Source organism: Squalius cephalus (assembly GCF_949319135.1).
Source record: "Squalius cephalus genome assembly, chromosome: 7".
NCBI classification, from domain to species: Eukaryota; Metazoa; Chordata; class Actinopteri; order Cypriniformes; family Leuciscidae; genus Squalius; species Squalius cephalus.
Window position 1 is genome coordinate 38,281,893 of NC_137128.1, and position 24,937 is coordinate 38,306,829.

General features: G+C 36.8%; 1 protein-coding gene across 4 annotated transcripts in view; it reads right to left on the reverse strand.

Annotated features, from left to right (window-relative positions):
* The window catches only part of LOC307160955 (kin of IRRE-like protein 1), a 48,732-nt gene extending 27,699 nt beyond the window's left edge, over positions 1–21,033 (reverse strand). For 3 of the 4 annotated variants that reach the window (XM_079875351.1, XM_079875354.1, XM_079875353.1), the window contains exon 1: positions 20,845–20,991. In XM_079875351.1, coding sequence (XP_079731477.1) covers positions 20,845–20,902 — 58 coding nt within the window. In that variant the 5' untranslated portion in view covers positions 20,903–20,991. Of the gene's footprint in view, positions 1–20,844 lie in introns of all 4 variants that reach the window. The other variant, XM_079875352.1, reaches the window with a different exon arrangement.
* Positions 21,034–24,937: the final 3,904 nt, after the last annotated feature.

Here is a 24,937-nt window from a genome sequence, read left to right on the forward strand (position 1 = left end):
TTTATAATAAAAATGTATTTTGTTGTCACAAGATCGAGTGATCTGAATGAATATAAATATATATATACAGTAGAGAAATCATCAAAATATGAGGGAAATATTTTATAAATATTTTAAATATGAGGGAAGAAAAAACTTGGTAAAGGTATTTATCTGACAAAAAATAAATAAGGAAAAAGCATACATTGACTAAAATATAATCAGTTATTAATATTTTGTTGGTTCTTCCTTGGTTGGTTCTTCCTTGTTTTTCCTAATTTCTTTGTTGACAGCCTGGCCAAAAATTATGTCCGCGCAATTTGGCATGTTTCATTAGTCTGGCTATCACCAGACCAAGCTCAATCTTTTAAGATTGAACATTGGTCTGGGGAGTCTGCTCTGTATTTTCTACTGCACGAGGCGTGATAAACGGGCATAGTTCAAATGACTCTGTACGCTATTGGATAGTCCTTCATCCAATCAGACCAACTATCCAGGTGATGTACTTTGCAGCGAAAACTCCAGCCAGGAAACGTGTCAACAAACGTGTTGGTTTGGAGCATTGATCAGCCGTCTGCAGAAGCAGCAATGGCATCGAGCGATTTTTGCAGGTTGTGCCAAAAAAAGAAAAAAAAACATGAAAGTGAATAGTATTTACACCCACTCGAGCGATTTGTTTGCTAAACTAAAAAAGCCATTGAGAATCGTCGAGAGGTTAAAGTAATTGGACTGGATTAAACCCGCCAATAGCGCGCCAAGTGGATAAGCCAGTTTGTGATTGGTCCCCGCAAATTTGTAACGGAAGCAGGATAGAAGAATGCACAGGTTTCCAGCCTGAGCTGCAGGGCGAAATCAAATCGCCGGCAGATCGGGCTGGGTTTACCCAGTCTAATGTTTCATTGCATTATAAAACAATTGACTCAAAGCATAACTACTCAACACTCTGAAGAATATTTAGTGGCATTGATGGTTCCATTAAAGGGGTCATCGGATGCCCATTTTCCACAAGTTGGTATGATTCTTTAGGGTCTTCATGTAAAGTTTGTAACATACTTTGGTTAAAATTCCTCAATGATTAAACAACACCCTTTTTACCTCCTCAAAAACAGCTCTGTTCACAGCTACCTGTTTCGGTGCATGTCTCTTTAAATGATAATGAGCAACTGCTCACCCGCACCCCTCTCTTCCATGGGGCATGTCGACATAAGACACATAAAGTGCTGCCTTGGCAACCTGCCTCTACCCTGCCAGTATAGGCCTAGCCCTGCCCCTTTTCAGCGCTACGCTTGTTGCCTTTTGTCTTCTGGTTTGTATTTCCACAGCGATCTTACGTTTTTATGAATGAACTGTCCGTTTTAAAATATTCCCGGTCTACTGACATTTGTAAGACATCTGCTTTAAACATTACAATGCTCATGATAACTTTCGTTAACTCTACAATAAGTAAATCCATTTCACTAGCTAATTATTCTTCGACAACAATGCAATAGAAATATACAGAGCGACCGCAAAACCAGAAGTTCAAAGACAATATTCTAAAGATGGCAGCGCGCTTGTTTCTCTGGCGCATAAGGTCTAAATGGCTGAGGACAGAAATATGCTAATACGGGACAGTCCGTCAGTGGGCGGAGCATGAGCAATATGACTTCATATTGCTCAGAAAATCCAAACGGCTTGATTATTGAGATTGTTTAGGCTTTTTGAGGATTAAAAAAAAGGAGTGAATGGATTTTTCTCATTGTATGGTGGTTGTGTCCACACACTGCAAAGACACATTTAGGCCTATATGCAAACACCATATAAAAGTGAATTTTGCATCCAATGACCCCTTTAAGAACATTTAGCATGCATGGAACCTTTCCATTCCACAAAAGGATCTTTATAGTGGAAAAAGGTTCTTCAGATTTTTAGAAATGTTCTTCACTCTAAGAAAGAAATGGCACTTTTAAGAACCATTCATTGGGAACCAAAAATAGTTCTTCTATGGCATTGCTGAAACCCCCCTTTTGGAACCTTTATTTTTAAGAGTGAATATGCTTACAAAATCTATAACACATTTTTAATAATATTTAAATAAAGGGTGAAGATGTAAATTGTCCGAGACTGGATATCACTTTTGGCCACTACTATATACAGTATATATTTGGATAAAAGTGATAAAAGAGTCTGCCAAACAAATGTAAGTTTACTAACAATGCCAGTTAGAAAAAGAACAGAGGAGGAGATTGCAGCACCATCAGAAATCACTCCCAAAACCAATTGCTGACTTTGTAAGCACAAAACCCTCAGCTTCCCATGATTGCGAGGCCGTTGTGAGAACAATGTACTGATTTTATAAGTTTGGGCTGTGTATTCCTTCTCTGTCATTTGAAGAATTCTGGGAATCCTTCAGCCTAATGCCAATGGATCTGGACCTTTGCCCTAAAGGTTGCAAGTTCAGTTACAAATAGAGATGACCCAAACACTGGGACACGATTACAGTGATTAATCCTCCTCTATCTATTCTGCCCTTGAGATACAAACTTAACCCCGAGCTGCTGTGGGAGGAACTGTCCCTGCAATACATTTTCTGCAAATCACTTTAGATGACTAACTAACCAATAGACTGTCTTCTAGAAGCAAAAACAAATACCATCCAATGCTGACATCTCAAACCAATTGGATATAATTAATGAAATAATTTGGGAATAAACATAATAAAACAACATTGTTTATTACACAGTTAAAAGACAACTCCTTTATATTATAAATATGTAAACAAATATTAAACTTATTCAAGCAAACCTCTGTATCGTTCAAAACTCGTTCTCAGCTCAGATTGAGTAATGAAATTTAAAGAATTTATGCATCGGCTTAATCATCAAGCATTGTGTGAAAGGTTTAATACAAAGGATATTTTTTTCAGACTCTGGAATGCCAATGTCACACATAAAGGTCACTTAGCAGCTAGATAATAAAATAATCATAATAATAATAATAATTTAGATAACATTTCTGGATAAAGGGAGAATCACTCTGTTTTTCTTTCAAACAGAGATCATAATTCTCCCACGATTCTGAACAGACAACTAAATAAAATAACGTAATTTACTAGAGGTTCTGACAAAATGTTAATTGCTGCAGTCTATTTAAAATGTTTAATTTGATATGGTTGAAATGTTTTTGAATTTATTTAAATGAATGATTCAATGACTCACTCATTTAATTAATGGATGAATCAGTGTGAACAAATCTATGGGATCAATATCCCGTCTAAAGTATTGCAGCCATGGATCAAAAAATAATAAGCGTGAGTCAAAAATTTGAAAACACATGTAAAAATATATTGCACAAACTGAAAAAAATAATGCAAAATGATCAGAATAGCAAACAACGTGGTCACGGATCAAAATATAATAAGCGTAAATCAAGAAATAACAAGCATGAATAAAAACTTTAAACGCATTAAAAGTTATTTTGCACAAAACTTAAACTTATCGTCATGCTTTCTTAAAAAGTATGTTTTCCTTGGTTTTATTACTCTGTACTTTGTGCTCTCTTGCATTTTCTGCTCATATTTTACTCTTTTGTACGCTTGTGCTGTTTTTCTCTTCGCTCTTCTTTCTATGTTCTGCGCTTGCTTTCCCAAATGTTGTAAATGTTTCATGTAAATTAGGGCGTGCTTAAGTGTCACCATTGGTCCACTAGTTCTAGATTGACAGCTACTGCTCTAGCCAATCAATCGAAGAGGGGAGTTGACGTCACACCAATGCGACTCGTGGCTACTGATGCTTATAAGAGATATATAAAACCGAGCAATAGATGCTCTTAAAGTGATGAATAAATAGTAAGTGATGAATAAATAATAAGATATTAACTGCACGTGTTTAAATATTATACTTTCTATATGAAGGTGTCTAGAATTTGTATCCCGTTATCCCTTGTGGGAGACAGTGTGAAAAAACTGATCCATTGCAGAGATTCTAAGAGTCAATGGTTTATGTTAACTAAGATAATTTTTGTGCATTGTGCATAGTATGAGAATTAGATTGGGTGAACAAGTTTAAAATAGTAAAAAGTACATAACAGGCATCTTAGAGTCATTTTATTTAGGTTTCTTGTAAAAAAGAAAAGACAAATAATTATTTTCGTTTACATTATACACTGTATTATAATTAGAGGAGTTTTCCTCCTTTTTCCTGCGTCTTTGCAATGAAGAAAGCTTGCTTTTTTCTACAATGAAGGAGAAAGCTTTTTAATAAAATGAAGAACTGCTGTGTTGATAACCAGAAGAGACTTTTGGAAATTAAGCTGTTTAATTTGAATTTTGCGGTTCTCTGAGTGTTCAAGATTTCAGACAGCTGCCTTGACAATGTGGGATGACTGCAGAAAAACAAAAGAGGAAGTGGGGTCTGCAGCCACCCTCCTGAAAGAGGAAGTTAACACTTCTGAGAGGGGTCAGCATGGGGAGACTAATACAGTGCAAAGGTGACAATTCACTTGAGACTTTTACTAAAGACAATTTTGCCATGCATTATGACATTTTGTGGCAGGATAGATCAAAAGCCAGACCGAGGAGAGTGCCATCACAGCCTGACGATCTAATGTATCAGCCTGAAGTTCAACTGAATGACAATCCACACAGAAAGACAATCAAATGTATCAGCCTTGTGAGCTAGGTGCTGCGTTTTCAGTGATCACTACACAGACCGTTTCAAATTTAGTTATTTATCATATTAACTTGATTATTGTTTTTGATTATACACTGGTTTCAGCAATTCTTCATATTTCTTCAACTAACTCTTTGAACCTGCTTTCAATAGGTACCAGTAACAGCCCTACTGCAGAAAGTTCAAGAGCGGAAGTGAGAGCATGACTCACGAATCGGTTAAAACTGAGGCTGGATTTGGCATAGTGAGGGTTATTACATTAACCAACTAGTGGTAAAAGCATGAATAGGTTATTGACTATGCAGAATTCTATGGAAAAGAAAAATAGAATATAGGGCACAAGGTGTCTAAAAAGACATTATGGCTAGCAATAATATTGGTCACTCCATTTCATTAAAAGGTAATTTTCTAGATTCAGTAGAAACAATGTTTCTAATTCTAAACTTTTGAAATCACATGCTGTCATCACCAGGGGTACGAGATGGAAATGTTATTTTCTTTTTGTCCATGGATCCAAGATTGTGTGAAGATTTCCAAATCTTATTTTAAATAGCTTTATGAGCAACAACAAAAAAATGAATGCAATGAATGACAAATTGCATTTGAGAAATTTAAATGGATTCTCTCAACTGCAATTGTAGGTCTATACGATTTATTATTTTAAAGTGTTTAATCTATTTGATTTTGAAAAGTTAGGTTTACATTCACTGTGTGAACTCAATCACATGGCGACTGCATCGGACAATTGAAAATTGATGTCCTAATTTTTAGACACTGTCGCAAGGGGAATGCCACAGTTCAGTAGTTTCTGTCGTCGTAAAAGTTGTTACCGTTCAGATTTGGTGGTATTCCACACCTAATATATATATTCCCCATTCAATTCATAAACTGCTAAGGCAGACAAGAATGTATGAATCTCTGACCAGAGAGGGGTGTGTGAAAGAGTGTGAAAGTGAGTGTGTAAAAAATGGTGTTCTAAGACAAATAAATTATGTCAATCAAAACAGCTGTATCTAAATTTATTAAGTGGGCCCACAGGGTAAAATATCCCAGAGGGTAAGATATACCCAATAAAATAACGGCCATGAATGATTTTGGCTAACTATCCTGAGCTGGGTTATTGTTGTGGCAGAAAGAAACATAGCCACACCTGCGCAGCGTATAACTTTGGGAAGGCAGAGAGCAAGCAAGCTTGCCCTGTCCACCCCATATTTAACTTTTTCCCTTAGCCGGATGTCATGATGGATTTCATCGAACAGAACTGATTCTGTTCCAAATGTATAAAATATTGTCTTGTTACTGTTTAACAGGAAATTTCATAGGTCTCATCATCATTATTAAGTTGAAGAGCTTTATAGTATAACCAAATTTCCAACTTATTAAGATGTTTTAATGAAGCCCAGAGCATGAATTAAAACAAATTATGCAGGGGGCACAAAGATAAAACCTAGACCAAGAACAATGTGACCCAAACATGTTACATTTAAACTATAAAGAAAAATTCATTAGAAGAATTAAATATCCCGGAATTGGTCGTGGATTACGACCAGAGAGGGGAAACTGTGGTAGATTTTTAATAGGCTAGATAAAATAGTAAACTGTATATTAAACCAACCATGTTTCTAACATATAACGTTACTTCTCTTTTTAGGCCTAACATGATAACACTTTGAAACACAATGTACTAAAACGTTCTGTCCTGTGTTTTTGGATGTTGTATTTTTGCCATACCCCTTTGACTTTGGTTGTGTGAGTGTAAAAATAACAAGTTTGGGAATTGAAACTAGACAGATGACTAAATTTGAACCTTGTGATTAACAATGAAGTAATCATTAAAACAAAGTTTGCTTTACCTGGTAACAGAAGGGTTTGTCTATGAAAACCAATCAAATTGTGGGGAAATTATGTAATGCAGTATGACATTTTTGCCATACCTCCTTATTCTATAAAAACTGTTGTATTCGTGTTAGCTGGTGGGATTCTCAATGGAATTTGTCTGAGATCCTCCGACCTTGCTTCTTCTTGGGGGAGATTCTCTGAGAACTGCTCGGGAAGATCTCCTGGCCGTGATTAAAGCATTTGAAGGACATTTGCTGAGGTCTGTTTGTCAATTATTCCTGCGCAGGAAGTAAGCTAGTTACGGGAAACAGGTATTAGTACCCAGCCGACGTCGATGTGTAGACGCGCTAGGGTATAGGATTAGACTCAGCCTAGAGTATAGGATTAGCATCCAGCCGACGTCGATGTGTAGACGCGCTAGGGTATAAATATTATAGGCCCAGGTAGGCTTAGGTCAGATGAGATAGGACTTAGTTAGGTTTAGGGTAAAATCTACGACACACGTCAATTTCACAAAAACTCCCATTTATCGCAAAAAAGTTTTTACGCTCGCATGAGGTGGTTTTTTCAGGCAATTCGAAAAGAAATATTTCGCAAAACTGCAATGAAAACAGGTTTTGCACATTTACAGGTCACCTGACGTAGATGACACATTTTTTTTGGACAGAATACAACACAGAGTTCTTTATTAAATTCATAAAAGACCATAATGCCATAATCAAGACCTCGAAGCAGATATGAGTGAGAAAGGCCCAGAAACACCAGCCGCTCCAAGTATAAGGGTCTTTAATTACCATTAATGATTGGATAACACACATATGTCTCCTTCGATTAATAATAATGGCCAGTGCAGTGGCTGAGATATAGTACATAAACCTACCACCATCCGTCGCCATGATTTTTGGAATGACTTTACTTCTCACGAGAGGAAAAAATTACGTTTTAGTTGCATAACATTGGTTAAAGGAAACGCTGTCATTTTGCAATCGTTTTTTGTCGACATTTAGAAAAAATCCCAAAAGTTTTTAACAATCACTTGTCGCCACCTACTGGTGTAACGATGTAATCGATACAATCGTAATTTGAAGCGTCATGTTTGTTTTGATCGCTTCCATAGACAGTGTTCATATCCAAACTATAAACTTTTATCCCAGTACTACTGTGACAATATGAATATTTGTAACAGAAATAACTATGTGTGTGGTTGAAAAGACTGTTTGTGAAGCTGTTTCATATCTATACATGATAACTGCTCTCAATGGCGGTGTGATTTTGTCAAAGGTTTAATAGACACAGTCGAATCGTTGTCATTTAGGAATGAGATTGCATGGGTGTTTGAATCGAGATAGGGTTAGGGTTAGGGTTAGGGTTAACGTAAATGTTTATGTTTAATCGTGCAACTCTAGATAACAGTATAAAACTGAATTAGTGAAAATAAAGAATGATGCTACTGCTAAAAATGAAATATGAAATTTGTCTCATCAGAATACTTGGTATTCAAAAACAGTATTAGGTTGTTTTTGATTTTTTTTCTCATTAATTTCATTATGGTACTCATAATGATGATGATAATGATGTAAAAATGTCGTTTTACAAAGGCCTACATTTGGCCTCAACATGGTTCCACTGGGGGAGATTGTAAACTTCAGCATTATCATACATTTAAAAGAGCAATGAGCAGAACTAGAACAAAGGAAGCACATATATATTGGCTTGCTATTTCATGTAGAACTGGATTGCCAGGATCCATTTAAACATGTCAATGGCAAATGTCAAATGCATGAAACCATGTCAAAGATCACCTGAAGGCGAGCAGTTACAAATACATTCGTAAATGCTTCTCCCCTTCATTCACCTTAAGTGAATGTAGCCTTGGCCAGGAGGGGTTGATGTCATCAGACGGTACCCATCGTTCATTGGGTGTTTCGACCCTTATCCGCAACACCCTCCCGATGGTGGGTCGGCAGTGGTGGCCAAGTCACTGCCCATCTTCCCCTCCTGGCTTCCAGCTCAACTCCTCCCTCTTGCTCCATAACCAGCAAGAGGCTCTTTCCGCTGCCTCCCCCATCCTGCGAGCTGCTGCCTTTCTCTCCTTCCCTGTTATTCCAATGGCTGTTAGCATTCTCCACACTGACTGAGCAGGGAATCCTCTACAGCCAACCTCGACCGGGAACAGCCAAGCCTGCCATCCTTTCCCCCTGCAGTCGTGCAGCAGGTCTTGGTATTTGGCGTTCTTTCTTTCAAAGGCCTGTTCACATCCCTCTTCCCATGGGACTGTAAGTTCTATGAGGATGATCTTTTTTCCCTCTTCAGACCACAGTACCACATCCGGCCTCAGGGTTGTCTGGACAAACTGGGGGAATTGCAGCCTTCCTCTCAGATCGACCTTCATTTCCCATGATTGGGCCTTTTGTAGCAGACTGGTTCTTGTTGTTGCTGTGGTTGGTGGCTTTTCCCCCTCCCTTACAAACTGGATTGAAGTTGTTTTCCGAAGGGGCTGGCGTTTCTTTTTCCTCTCCTGCTCTAAGGTGTGGGCGAGTGTCGTGAGCACCCTATCGTGGCGCCACCTGTACCTTCCCTGGGTGAGTGCTTTTTTACACCCGGCCAGGATGTGTGCCATGGTGCCCCTCTCCCCACAAAGCTTGCACAATGGGTCCTCTCTCATGCCCCACTTGTGCAAGTTTGTTGGGGTTGGGAGTGTATCATACACTGACCTCAGCAGGAAGGAGATTCGGAACGGTTCCAGTCTCCATAGGTCCGCCCAGGTAATCTTCCTCTTGGGAAGATCCCATCTGGTCCAGGCCCCTTGAGAAGCTAGGTCCACTGCCCTTGATCTTCGTCCTTCCTCTTCCAGGTTCCTTACCTCCTCTTGAATCATGGCTCTTCTTTCACTGGTTCCTGCCTTCCTCCACTGTTGGAAATGTGAGGTTCCAAGACCCTGTCTTCCAGAGCATGGTGCTCCAATGACATCACGTAGCTTCAGCATACTCTCAGCTTGTGCAACAGACGAATCAGCTGCCCACTTGCGACCTGATCTTGTGATGACGCCTGCATGTCTGACTTGTTCATCCTGTGAGTCTCTATATGTCATTACGACTCTGCACTTTGCGACTTTAAATTCCTCAACTACAGATGACAGAGGAAGTTGGAGCTGCCCTGATCTTATGTAGAGGCCTACTGAAGTGAAGCTTGGAGGGATTCCCAACCACTTTCGGAGGTACTTATTGATCTTCCTCTCCACTCCTTCAACGCATGTCATCGGGACCTCATACACAGTCAGCAACCACATGAGTCTTGGCAACAGTCCGTGTTGATAGAGCCAAGCTTTAAACTTCCCAGGGAGCCCTGATTTTTCGATCCTCCTCAGCCATTCCTCCATCTGCTTTTCCGTACTGGCTATGTTATTCCTGTCAGTAAGTGAGTCATCGAACCACTTTCCGAGGCACTTGATTGGATTCTCCTCTATTGATGGAATCACTTCCCCTTGCACATGCATCTTGAACCTGTTGGTCAACTTCCCGTTCCTGATCACCAAACTCCTGGATTTCTTTGGCTTAAACTTCATTCTGGCCCACGTTGCCATGTGGCCCAGAACAGTTAGCACCCACCTCGCCTCCACATGGGTTGTGGTTGTCACGGTAAGGTCGTCCATGTAACCTCTTATTGGGGGTTGTCGGATTCCTGACTCCATTTTTGGCCCCCGTGCTTCCTTCTCCGCAGCTGTTATTAGGAGGTTCATTCCCATGATGAAGAGGATAGGGGAGATTGTACAGCCAGTTACGATACCTTTTTCCAGGCTTTGCCACTGAGTTGTAAAATTGGCCGCCTTGAATCGTAGCTGGATTCCACCAAAGTAGCTGGTGATCATTCTTTTGATGTGCTGCGGGATATGGTAGTGGTCTAATGCTGCATGGATGAGGGCGTGCGGGATTGATCCATAGGCATTGGCCAAATCCAACCAGACAACAGTCAGGTTGCCCTTGCAGGCTTTAGCCTCACGGATCATCTGACTGAGAACTCCGGTGTGTTCCAGGCATCCAGAGAAGCCTGGAATTCCACCTTTCTGGATAGCAGTGTTGATATATCCATTCTCTGTCATGTACGAGGTCATCCTCTTGGCCAGTACAGAAAAGAAGATCTTGCCTTCTACACTTAGCAGTGAGATTGTTCTGAATTGGTCAATGGTTGAGGAGTTCTCTTCCTTTGGCACAAAACAGCCCTCTGCCTTCTTCCAGCCTGATGGAATGGTGCCTTTTCTCCAGATCCTCCGGAACAGCTTCCACAGCCTCCGGAGAAGCATTGGACATTTCTTATATACCTTGTAGGGTATACAGCTTGGGCCGGGGGCAGACCCTGTTCTGGCCTTCTTCACCACCTCTTGGACTTCCCTCCAGGATGGTTCACTGACGTTGAGCTCTTTTTCTGGGATCTTTATACTGCTGATGCTTGGGTTGGCGTCCAGGGCCTGGTTTCTGGAGGTGTCATTGTGGGTCTCCCTCAAGAACGCCTCCACATCTCCAATAAATCCAGTAAATCTACTGGAAGCAAAACCTAAAAACTGCTGTTTTATAAACATGTGAAATTCTTATGTAAATATAAGTTTTACCTGAGCATCAAAATATCTTTTGTATATTTCTTCCCTTATTGCCTTATGCCTAATAATTTAATATTTGTATTATGTTAAAGCATGTGCATGTGAAGTGAGCACATTTATACCGCTTCTGTATTACTACTTCATTCATTTTTGGTGAGCATTGCTGTTTCTGCAAAATCCTATGTACATTCATTCTCCGTGTGTCATGTTTTACTACGGTCCGCAGTCTTGTGCATGAAAGGTGCTTTGTGTTCCTGCGGCTCTCTGATTGGGCAATGGTGACGAGGGTGAGTCTCTGATTGGCTGAGGTACTTTGTTCTGTCCATTTAGCTCTTGTCCCTCTCTGAGATCGTTCTCACCTCGTTTGCTCTCTTTTTTCCCTTCCTCTCCCTCCCAACCTATAACATATCATATATTTCTGTAAGTTTCTGCCATTCCCTTTGTGAGTTGCTATGGTTACCAGGTCTCTCGCACTCCCCCAGTTCACCCCTTCTCCCTCCCTCTCTGCCTCTGCTTCTAGGGTTGCTATAGTAACAGATTTACTTAAAAAAGAGACAGCGCAAAAAAAAAAAAAATCCCCCTTCATGCCTCCCGCTCTTCCTCGCTGATAACTGCAGTGCTCTCGCACGTACATTCACATATACTAACAACAATGCATCAGTAATGACATCATCAATATATTACATAGAGCACACCATAGACAAAATAATACAATGAATATTTATAGAAACCAATGAATACTGAGTCCATCTCTCTCAGATCTAGCACTAACATTGTTTCCATTCTCATTCAGTTAAGTTCATGCATATCTATAATATCGATTAAGACCAATTAGCTGTTAAGGCCGAGACACACCAAGCTGACGGTTGGCAGTCGGGCAATGTCGGGCCATTTTTGATCGTCGGTCGGCTTAGTTTTTGGCTCTAGTCGGACGCCATCATGTTTTTTTGGGCTGATTTAGTATGTTGAATCAGCATCGGGCCTTCAGTGAGAGAGAGAACTCTGATTGGCTGTTCAGTTTAGCGAACAAGTCAGTGCAGGAGAATAAAAGCGAAATTGAAGAAAGCGAGCAAAGAAGTCAGGACGGCACAGACAGCAGGCTGTTATAATTTTACATCATCTTACCTGAGCCTATCTAATATTTTCATAATAATATGAGTTGACTGGATCAGCGTGATTGATTTAAAAAATGATAAGCAAGCGCTGCATTGTTTATATGTCTGCAGTCCTAGTTTCAGTTTCCCTTTTTGAATGACGAAAACAGACTATTGATACCTGCAGATATAGACAGTTATTTACATACACGCAGGCACAGAACGCACATGCTAGTTGACAGTCGCCTGTAGTCCCTTTGGTGTGTTCAAGCGCAGCTTTTTGGCCGAGATGCAGCAGACACGAGGCAACAGTCTGCTTTCGTTGCCGCTAGTTCTTTGACATCGGCTTGGTGTGTCCCAGGCTTTAGAGGCCACTGTTGGGATTCTGGATCATGAAGGCACACACTGAGAGCACATGCTCTCAAAATCAAACTCAAAGTTACAGTATCTTTCGCTTTTATTGAGGTAATTTTTTTATAAAAGAGAAGCTGCCATTCTTTTTAATCCAGTGAATATTTCATGAATAAATTTGGTTTTGAAAGTCTCATAAAAAATAAAAATAAATAAAAAACACATTTACCTTTTGTGACCCATATTGTCACAATGGGAACCTAGTTATTAACACTAACTTACAAATAAATATGTAAATATTAGTTTAAAAAGCCACCAAATATTTGTATTTAAAATGTACCTAATGGCTTTACAGCAGTAATGTAAGCCACTAAACAACTATGAATCACAAAAATTATATTCATGAAACTGCATGAATAGAATATCAAAATTGATCAATTTACTGTCTTACACATTATTTTGTACTACCAAAATTATAAATTATATATTTTAGTATTGTCACAATATTATGTAGTTTTTATTATATTATATTATATTATATTATATTATATTATATTATATTATATTATATTATATAGTTTTAAAAATAATTTATTTAATTTTATTTAATTAGTTTTAATTTGGTATGTTCTGTTTTTCATTTTAATTTTAATTTCAGTTCAAGTTTTTGTAATTTTATTAATTTTAGTTATTTTAGTACATCAAGAGTAAAATAAATAAATAAATAAATCTAAATAAAATAAAATAAGTTTAAGTTTTTTTTATCAAGTTTTTATTTTTCAGTTAATGTGTATTTTATTTCAAGACAAGTCAAGTGTTTGTTTTTTTAAGGTTAAAGGGTTAGTTCACCTAAAAATGAAAAATCTGTCATTAATTACTCACCCTCATTTTGTTCCAAACCCGTAAGACTTTTGTTCATCTAAGGTCTTTTTAATGAACGACAGCACCACGACGCATGCGTGTTGTGTTGACGCGAAAGCAGAGGTTGTTGCGTGAATACGTCAAAGATTAATATTTTGTAAATTAAGTGGAAAATTATGTAAACACGCGTACGTCATAGTGCTGTCGTTCATTAAAAATACCTTCATTTGTGTTCCAAAGATGAACAAAAGTCTTACAGGGTTTGGAACAAAATGAGGGTGAGTAATTTCTGACAGAATATTTATTTTTGGGTGAACTAACCCTTTAACTATAATAAAAAAAATCTAATTGAAATTGTAAAACAGCAACAGACCAGCTTTAAACTAGGTGTTTGACACAAAACCTTATAGTTACTTGTGACAACTCGCCCCGGTCTTTATAAATACAATTCTTTGAAGCTATCATTGTGTATCACAAAACCCCTTAGAATAATAGATGTTCACATGGTTACAGTTTAAAAATAGCTGGACAAATGTGTGTTCATGTGTGCCTTTGAGTATGTATGCATGTACACCTGTATTCGCAGTCTCCTCTTGTATCCACAAAATCTCATTCTTGTCCAAACGTGCACGTATGTCTTCACACCTGTGCCCCAGTTATTCATCTAACAAAACTACTGCTGCCTACCAGTAACCCACTGGAGAGCTCTCCAGCCCAGACAGATCTGGGACTGATATTTCTTTTACACAAGCATTTAAATTAGATGTTTCCTGATGATCATCTCTGCACTGAAAATAACAACTGTCTGGTCTTGTATTAGACATGTATATGTATATACCAGTCCATGCACAAATGACTATATAAACAACTATTGCAAGTGTGTCAAGCAACATGGTGCACACTAATAATAATATACTATGCAAAGCAATCAGCTCTTTATAAATAGAAATCCAGGCTTTTGGAGCCAGCATTCCATCACTGTAGTTGTTATAAGTAAACACTGCTTGGTCCATCTGCCAAATAAATGTAATGCTCACTAGTTTCGCAAGTAATTAAACAGACTTGCATAGCTAAAAATATCAACTGCAATGCATCAATGTTTCTCTTACTGTCTCACATTGGTGTAAGTGTCATCTAAAATAAATGTTCATCTATGGCTTTATTAAAAATTGCAGGGAAACATTCACACACTGGAATGCCACTGGTGCATGAATGAAAAAAATGTACATGTACAAAGTTATGACTGAAATAACCGGTCATATTTAACCACCTATTTCATAGCCAGTCTGACTAGATAACTTCACACAACTTCTACAGTAAATGTTAATTAACCTTTTTGATATTCTTTGAAAATTTACATCAGTCACATTAAACATTTATGCTCAACACAAACCGCACAGTGCATACAAGAGCAAGGTAACATTGGTCCTGCTGTTTCCACCTGGTATTAGATGCGTTTTTGCTAATCCGATCACAAGTGTATAAGCATATGGTTTTGGAGAAATTGTAATATTAAAAGGTATTAGTGTTCTATACATTTCCATTCCTCACTTATTAATTTTTTTTAATTAAATTTCCACAATGGTAACACTTGCCCGCCATTGTGGAGATTTAAAGGCTCAGTTAAATATTTGTATGTTCTGTATCACCGTGTTGTGTTTGTTTCCTTTTTCTGTTTAGAAGATCAGTGAGCCTTTAAATCTTCTTTATAAATGCTTTACAAGGCATAACTAGTCCTCACTTTAGATGAGCTCACAAAAATAGTTAACTGACCACTACTAAATGCTTTATAACTACCTGAATTTACTACATTTACTTCACTTAAGTGATCTAATGAATCACTGACAACACCTAAACAACTGCTTTGTAAATAATGCTATACTTCATTTAGAAATTATAAACTGATCATTAATAAAGTATGAAAACACAATTATTAAACACATTAAAGATATGCTTCTAAATAAAGAATAAATGAAGTATTTATACAAGAATAAAGCATTTATAACTTTATCTATAAACTGCTTATTAATGTCTATGCTTTATAAATTACGAATTAACTGTTTATTAATGCTTAACTAATCATTAATAGCGTGCAGTTATTATAAAGTGTTACTGAACTTTCAAGTATTTTCAAACATGCCCAAACATATATATATGCAACAGTTCAAAAGCATATCATTAATGAAAATCATTCATAATATTATTTTTCTTATTTAACACTCTCTCTTCATAGATACTTTCTATGCTTGGTTATGCAGTCCCTAACAATTTACTTGCCATTGTTATGTGCCATTGCACACACACACATACATGTCTATATTACTAACAGAGCACTATCGCTCTACACTGGCCAAAAGGGGACTCTCTGACCGATGTCTACCTATCCAACAGGGGACTCCCATCAAGGTTATTGTAGTCTGGCATTTTTAAATTTATTTTTATTTTAAAAACATTTTCAAATTTCCAATAAATTTCAGTTTAGTTTTAGTTAGTTTCATTAATGGTTTTGTTAGTTTTAGTTTAGTTTTTATTTTGTGAACACATTTCTATTTAGTTTTTATATATTTAGTTTCAGTTTTAGCTTTAGTATTTATAGTTTAGCAGAGTTAACAGAACACTTCCAGTTAAAGACAATTAATTTCAGCAAAGTTTAATGTTTGCAGTTTACAGTTAACTCTTGTGAAAACCTCTTAATAATAAAAATAAAATAATAGTTTGAGAACAAAGAACAAAGAACCAAAACATATGCAACTAAAAAGTACAAATTATTCATTCATACTCATTCATATTAAAAATTCAATCTTGTTAAACATGGTGTATAAGAAAAGGGGGAAAAATATGCGTATGATTATTATGATTATTCTTTAAGGTTATTTCTATGATTAATCCTTTCAAACATTATTCTTGTATTGATATATTTATGCTTTTTGTCTATTGCATCGTTTAAAATAATATACTCATAGTTATACTCATATTCAAATGTTCTATTCAGACCAGACATTTAGTATAGGCCTACTTCTACTCTGACAAATGTAGCCTACGTCTATTTCTGGGCTAGACACGCTATTTGTTTTTTTCCGTTTTCTGCTCAGTGTGGTATCTAATCTAATATGTGTGGTTTAGTTTCACATGAGATGGTTATCTTACCTGGAATTAATGTACAGCTGTATTTGCATAAAGTCCAGTCATGATAGAAATATTTAATTGGCCATTTCTGCTTCTTAGGGCTGGTTCACACAGAAAGCGGTTTTGCTTGGAAAAAACGGGGAAAAGACGCGGGCAGTGGAATGGGAAAAAAGTGCAAGGTCTTGAGACATGCCTTTTAAAAGTTGAACTTATTTTAACTTGATTGTGCCATGTTTTTAGAAAGTTGTCACGCGCGAAACGATGCAAAAGACGCGAGACTCGAGCGCAATGGTCATACATTGAAAAATAAAGTGACACAGTGGAATGGAAAAAAAGTGATTGTCCGGTAGGCTACAGGATGAGAGCTTCTTAATTACGAATACGATTATTTAATTTTTTTAATTATTATTTTATTTCAGTTAGTTTTTCAGTAAGTGTCGTTAGTTTCTTTTAGTTTTTTATTTTTGTTGAAATTTCTATTTTATTTCAGTTTACACAAATGTTTTTTTATTAGGTCCGAATTGGTCTGAGTTTGTTATTAGGTCCGCACCTGTGTGTCATTATACACCTGCGTCTCGTTGGAGTCGTTTCTGATTCACTATAATAAGGACGCTGAAGCGGAGCATGGCAGGAGAGAGGAGAACCAGCAAACAAGCTTTTCTTTTTCTTTTTATTTAGTTAAATTACTTTGCTGTTTGTCTTATTAATATTTGTTACCTTCATATTATTTTGAAGTTCATTATGTTTCTTTATCTGTGATACGTGTTTCGTGAGTTTTTTACATGTTTGTGAGTATAATAAACGTCAACGCAGCGCACTCGTGTTTCACGTGTCCTTCTTTATGTTGTGAAACCCTTACGTAGCCACTTTTAACAAAAGGGTTCGTAACAGACCAATAGTTTTAGTCTTAGTTTCATTTTTCGTTTACGAAAAAAAAAAAAACTTGACTCCCATAGCCTGTAATGGAACTGTGTGTGTGTGTGTGTGTATATTTAAGTTCAGTAATTTCACTTAAATGGCAATGAAAATTACCTATTAATTGTCATTTAAGTGAAATTACTGAACTTAAATATACGAGCTTGATAAAAAAAGACCATTCTAGAAGAAATTTTCAGATGGCACTTAGAGGCTTTTGCATCTGAACTCTTCATATATATATATATATATATATATATATATACTGTATATATATATAAGTTACAAAATGAAGACAGACTTCACTGCCAGTTTACTTCACTGTTCACACACACACACAGTTCCATTGCAGGCTATGGGAGTCCCCTGTTCGATAGGTAGAGATCGGTCAGAGTTGCAAGTCTCCACTTGGCATGTTTTTTAAAAATAAAAAAAATGCATTTTTAAAGTTATATTATGAAAAAAGACCTTAAAAGAAAATTTTGTATGTCATTTTTGTTTCTTCAAAATGACCAGAAACACTAGTCCCTTCTTGGCCAGTGTAGTCCCGTTAGTAATATAGACATGTATATGTGTGTGTGTGTGTGTGTGTGTGTGTGTGTGTGTGGCCTGATAAACCCTAAATTATGAGGATTATTGGCTCCCCACAAAGATGCCAATATCCAAAATCCGTGTCCTTGTGGGAAATTATTGGTCCTCAATTATTGGTCATTTTCTGAAAATGTGGAAAGTTTTCTGTGATGGGTAGGCTTAGGGGTAAGGGATAGAATCTACCGTTTGTACAGTATAAAAACCACTAAGTCTATGGAAAGTTTTCATAAAACATAAAAACCCAGGATGATCATTCTTATGGAATTTATTGAATTCAATTCAAAGAGACAGTGTATGTAAAAATGTATTCACAAGCGACTTATTGCTACGAATTCATTCTGCTATTTCTTGAATGTTTTGACAGTAAGGCAAACTGGAAAGAACATCAAAACCAACAAATAATGTCAAAGATCTAAAAAGGTCAGCATTTCTCTTCTGTACAGTCTGGTCACATGGTCACGGTGCGTTTACACAAGGGCTCTTGAGATCACACCAGGAATGTTAAACGATAATACTGCAGACTAATTAAAAAATAACATCATTTTCCTCTTCTGTCCTCCCTCCGTCTTTTCTTTCCCTCCCTTTGCATTCCTTCCCTTGACAGATTGAGTCGGGCCTGTCTCCTTATCTCTCCATCACACTATCCCTCCATCACAACATGTCTGTGTCACTTGGTGCTCTCACTCGAAATCAATCCATCACTCTCTCTCTCTTTCTCTCCTCCGAATCCCTCCATCAGAGAAAGTTGCTGACACTTCCTGCAAACAGGTCTCACCTCCCTCAATCTTTTTCTTTCATCACCTCTCTGTCTCTCTCTATACCACCATCTTCACATGAAAATCTGCTAACAAGTATGAGATCTGAGAGAACACACTCTCTGATCTTCACCTACACACCTAAAGATATTTGCAGACACACCGGTTGAAAGAAGAAGCACAGAATGGCTGTGTTATTATCTCTAATGTTCTGTTGAGGTTGAATCTGCTGTCTTTACATTTGGAGCTCATGGGACCCCAATGATATGAGTCTAATAGCAGTTTCCCTTCAAATTATACATGTTCTTCTATTCTTCTGATAATAAAGAAATAGAAGGCCTCTCAAAATTGGCATCAATTGGCAAATTGGCGATAAATAATGAAATACATAGAAAGCACAGTGTTACTCACACAACGACAACAGGACAACAAACGACACTGAAATAATGCTATGAACATTAGCAAAAAAATGTATGTATAACAAAAAAAAATACATTTCAAATAAATAATGGTAACACTTTACAATAAGGTTTCATTTGTTAACATCAACTTCATTAGTGAATGTGAACTATCAATGAAAAATAGTTCTGAGGAATTTATGGTAACACTTTATTTTAAGGTGACGTAGTTACATGTTACTATTAGTTAATTATGCATAAACCAAACCCTAACCGTAAGTACATAATTTTACTCCGTACTCATTTAAGTACAATGTAACTGCGTCACCTTAAAATAAAGTGTAACCGAGTTTATTAATCTTACCTTATTAACATTACTAATACCATATCAAAATCAAAAGTTGTATCTGGTAATATTATTTAATGGACCCCAGCTAAACTGAACTAACAATGAAAAGTTGTATTTTTATAACCCTTATAACAAAGATGTAACAAATGCATTGCTCACAGTGTTAATAATGCATTAACTATCATTAAATAATGGGACCCTACTGTAAAGTGTTACCTAAATAACTTATAATTATATACAAATTAGTTTTTATTAGGCTACTATTACTTTTTAAATAAAATCCAAACAAAAGTGTTCATTCAGGGAATTCTGGGAATGTCCCTTTCTCCATAAACTATATAACAATTCATATATATATATATATATATATATATATATATATATATATATATATATATAATTATTCTTCTTTTTTTTTACTAATAACAAATATTATAAATATCATTGAATAAGAGTTTACTATATAAGTACACTAAATATTTTAAGGTAGCCTAGTTCATAATAATGTTTTATTTCTAATAACATGTTTTTTAAATATTTTGTTAAAATTACATGCATATCTTACATTAGGCCTACATATGTAACGTGTACATGTCTTACATATTTAGATGCATGTATAATACATCGCATTATATTCAGTTAGCCTAATATATTTATATATTTATTTATTTATTCCCATGCATTCTTGGCGGCAAAGCGAAGACCAATTTTTCATTCTCATTGACTTTACTTCACAGTCACTGCTACACTTTACACTACAGTCACGTTCGTCCGCGGACCTCATCTATAGCCACTGAAATTCGCGCACACGCCGTGTTTTCTTCCCAGTCAAATATCCCGTCACCGGTGATGAGTCCCAAGGTTTTCTACTGCACAGTCACGCGCACGCGAGCAAGACGGGAGGCACGAGACCCTGCACTATAGGCTACTGTAGCGCGAGATGCACGGCGGCGGATCGGAGGTGTTACAAACATGATCCTGCAAGCTACCATTAGTAAGTGTAGGCTAATAAAAAAGGAAATATAGCTACTGAGTCAATACAATTTAGATTTCTCTAAAAAACATAATTTTGCTCATTCAAAATTATTAGAATTTACACACATAGAAGGTCACCAGTGGGTGATACCGTTTAAAATCCACTATTTAAAAACCTTGACACGAGACCATACAACAAAGCGCTATTTAACCTATAGCGTTACCATAGTAACAAAGTTAAAACACCTTCAGCAGCGCGCGAGCGTGTGACAGAGCAAGAGAGACGGACACACTGAATTGAATTGAATTGAATTGAATTGAATTGAATTGAATTGCACAGGTCCCTTGTGAAGATACTCGTGTCTTACCTCTGTGAACACTGATGGCCAAAGTTAAAATCCAGAGGCAAGTCATGCTGAAGCCCATCTGCGCCTCTGTCACTCAGAAAACACACCATCAATTCATCTTCACACTGGACTCTGGAATCCCGCGAAGCGCTGCTGACAATGTCACTCGCGTGCAGACGGTCTGCGTTCATTCAGCGCGCGTCTCTCTTCTCCTCAGCAGAAGCGAGTGAGATGTGTGGAGGAGTGCGCTGGAAAATCTCTTTCTTTCAGCAAATCTCAGTTTTTGATTGTTGAGGAGGAGAGACGCAGCGCTCTGAGATCACCGGAGGACTCGCTCGGTACTGCTCGCTCTCTCTCTCTCTCTCTCTCTCTCTCTCTCTCTCTCTCTCTCTCTCTCTCATTGCGTTTGTCGTCCTTACACGCTGCTCAATGTCACAGCTCGGCAGATCATATACAACCATGCAGACATAAAATTTCATATTCAGACGACCAAGATTATTCACTAAGGAGCAATTTGTCACAGGATGAGAATGAACAGCCCCAGTCATCCTAAATATACAGTATAGGGGAGACCGGGGCTTGTTGTCACAGGGGCAAGTTGTCACAATGACTACTGTCGTCCAATTGCAAAAGTATTTGATTTCTCTAGCATAGATTTCAAACACATGGTTCACAGCTTTCATTAATTCGGATATTTTTGAGAATTCTCTTCTCCAAATTAAAATGACAAATTTCATAGGCTAGGCCTACTATATATTTTAAAAGCAATTGGGTTAACAAAGGAAAAATAATACCATATTATGAAATTACATTTTACTAAAAAGGTGAACTGTGCTCTCAACACATCAAATAATTTTTTCCACAGTGGTAGGTTGGGGCAAGTTGTCACATCTGTTTTAGCCTGTGTTATGGCCACACCTATGATTTTTTGTATTACATTTGCTATTTTGTTGTTGTTTTGTGAATTGTTTTTCATAATTGTTGCACTGTTAGTTTTCATTTCAAATACAGTTTTTTTTTTAAGGTTTTTTTTTTTTTTTTTTTTGAATAGATTTAATATTTCAGCCATCAAATTATTGTCATTAAACAGCAGGTTGCCTTTGTGACAACATACCCCATGGTATGACAAAACTATAGTAACAGTGAAAATGTTCTTTTTTTAGAGCTAAGACTTTTAAATATATAGGCTACCAATTATATGCTGATACAAAAATTTACTTTAAAATAAAATAAGGTAAAGTTGTCCCTTAAAGGAATAGTCCACTTAAAAATGAAAATTCTGTCATCATTTACTCACCCTCAAGTTGTTTCAAACCTCTATGAATTTCTTTTTTTCTGTTGAACACAAAAGAAGATATTTTGAAAAATGTCTGTAACCAAACAGTTGATGGACCCCATTGACTTCCATAGTATTTTTTTTTCCTACTATGGAAGTCAATGGGGTCCATCAACTGTTTGGTTACAGACATTTTTCAAAATATCTTCTTTTGTGTTCAGCAGAAAAAAGAAACTCATACAGGTTTGAAACAACTTGAGGGTGAGTAAATGATGACAGAATTTTCATTTTTGGGTGAACTATCCCTTTAAGGGTGCTGCACCAATGACAAGTTGCTGTACCCATAAAGGTACAAATTTAGCATGTTTTCTGATATAGAAACCCTAACAGTTGCACATTTTCACTTTTCATGTAAATAGTATTAACTAATAACAATAGCATTTTTTTTATATCATTCTTGAGTGTTAAAATACATTTCAATAATAATAATAATAATAAGCACTGAAATAGGTTAACCCAAATGTATATTTATTTTGAAGTTAACAAGGGATCTCTTTTTGTAACAAAAAGCAAATACTGTCTAAACAGACATCAAACAAATGGAACCCACAATGATGATGACCTCAGAGTTTAGTCCCGTTCAGATGACATCATCGGCCATAATACAAATCAACATACATGACAGAATAGCTCCACATGATATGAATATTTATTCAAAAGGAAGACTTATCATTAAAAAAAAAAAATCTAACAGAATGTACTGTAATAATACTTTTAGTGTTTCCTGCATCTGTTTGGTGGTCCAGTGTGAAAATCTTCCACGCACATAAACACAGACACGTATCTGTGCTCACTTGAGTGTGTGTAGACTGTTCAAGGCAACACTAATCACATGAAATCATAAAAAAATGGCAGATTATCAAACAAAACAAAAGTCATGGAAAACTATCTACACCTTCCAGTCTAAGACATTTAGTTGTCATAAAAAATGATAAAAAAAAATGGAACATAAAATTACAAACAACAATATGCACATCTACAGCAGAATAAAAGTAAACAACTTAATTTAAAATTAAGCACTGAGCTGATTGATCACTAACTGGAAGTTCTACTGCTTGTACAGGACAGAGAGAGAGAGAGAGAGAGAGAGAGAGAGAGAGAGAGAGAGATGTGTGGGGGAACGAAATGCATTATCGCCATCTTGCGGCGGTCGATTGTAACTGCTCATCTCAGAAACTCATTGTCTGCGGTCATTAATGAGGTATGTGAGGGAGTATGAAGGTGCAGCATGGTTTTTGCTTGTAATTGGTCAGTTGCCACTTAGTTGTGACCTACATGTGTGTTAACAAATGACCCTGTCATCCCACACAAACAAAAACATGCATAAACTTCAGAACTTTCATATATGTGGCAGATTAGAGTGATTTAATGCAAGATTCCCTGTTCATTGGGGCCAAATTACATTGTATCATTAAAACGTGCGTTTTCCGTAAAGCTCCATTCAAATGATCGGAAAAGTACTATACAAATAAAGGTGAATTGAAAATGAAACAAGCATGTTTTATTCTGAATTGTGATGTTTTTCCCTCTTCCAGTGAATTACCAGCCTCTCGGTCCCCGTTTCTCAGGTTTAGAGAGAAATTTGTGTTCTCAGCCTAAAAATTATTTTATTTTCGACCATTTGCCATGTTTAGGACAAGAAATGTCCTTGAAACGGAACTGAAAAATGCTCAACCCCCAAGTCACAGTTAAATAGCTATTGAAAAGAAATAGGCCTAGCTGACACAGAAATGATAACTTGCCACTTTCTGTAATCAAAACTGTTACCAGATCAGCACCGATTTGGGAAAAATTGGCTGGATACATAGCGAAGCAGAAGCCATTCACAAATTTAAGCACAATACATTTAAAAGTAAAGTGTGTAATTTCTGCGCCACCAAACTGAATCAGACTGCACTCCATTGGTTGAGCCAAAGTTATATGTCTCCGGTCGGGATGCTCAAACAAACAGAGCAATGTTTTGATAGCATCACAGGGAATCAGCCTATGATTGGCTTACTTACAGTCTATTCACATTAAGATTAAATAGAATTAAGGATTTAACATGCTAAAAATTACACACATCACCTATAATTATAGCCAAATTTGAATTAAACAGTTGTTTTTTTAATTATTATTATTAAATAGAATTGCCTGTTTATTGCATGATGTAACTGACTAAAACCCCAAACTCCCTCCAAAAGTCACCCTTAGTTTGTGGTTGACAATGATGGAATAAGTCTGTAAATAATCTAGCTCTATGACTGTAAATGGAGGGGAAGACAAAGGCCAGAACAGACAAAAAAAAAAAAAAAAGGGTTGTGGATAGGAAGAGAGTGGGAATGTGATCATTCAGAGAGAAAGAGATAGAGAAAGAGAGCAGTAGTTTGTTACCCTGCTTTTTCTGAAGAACAGAGGAGATTGATTCCTGAAGGTGGCGTGAGTGAGCTAATCACTGGGCCTGAATCATTCAGTGACACATCAGTGCACAAATCAATGTAATGCATTTAGATTGAGGACCTCATAATAATAATAATAATAATAATAATAATAATAATAATAATCTTCCCAGGTTGATGAAATGACACTAGACTGTTGCACCAACAGTAAACACCAGAAATCAAACTTGAAGAAAACGTAATTCATACAAATATTACTGAAGTTTCATAACACCATGTTTTTTTTTTCTATAGTCCAGATATTTTTTTATCAACTCTGCATTTCCACGCATGTAAGAAAACCAGGCAGGCTCAGAGAGTATATACTGCAATATCAGACAGTGGGGTTAGAGAGAGAGAG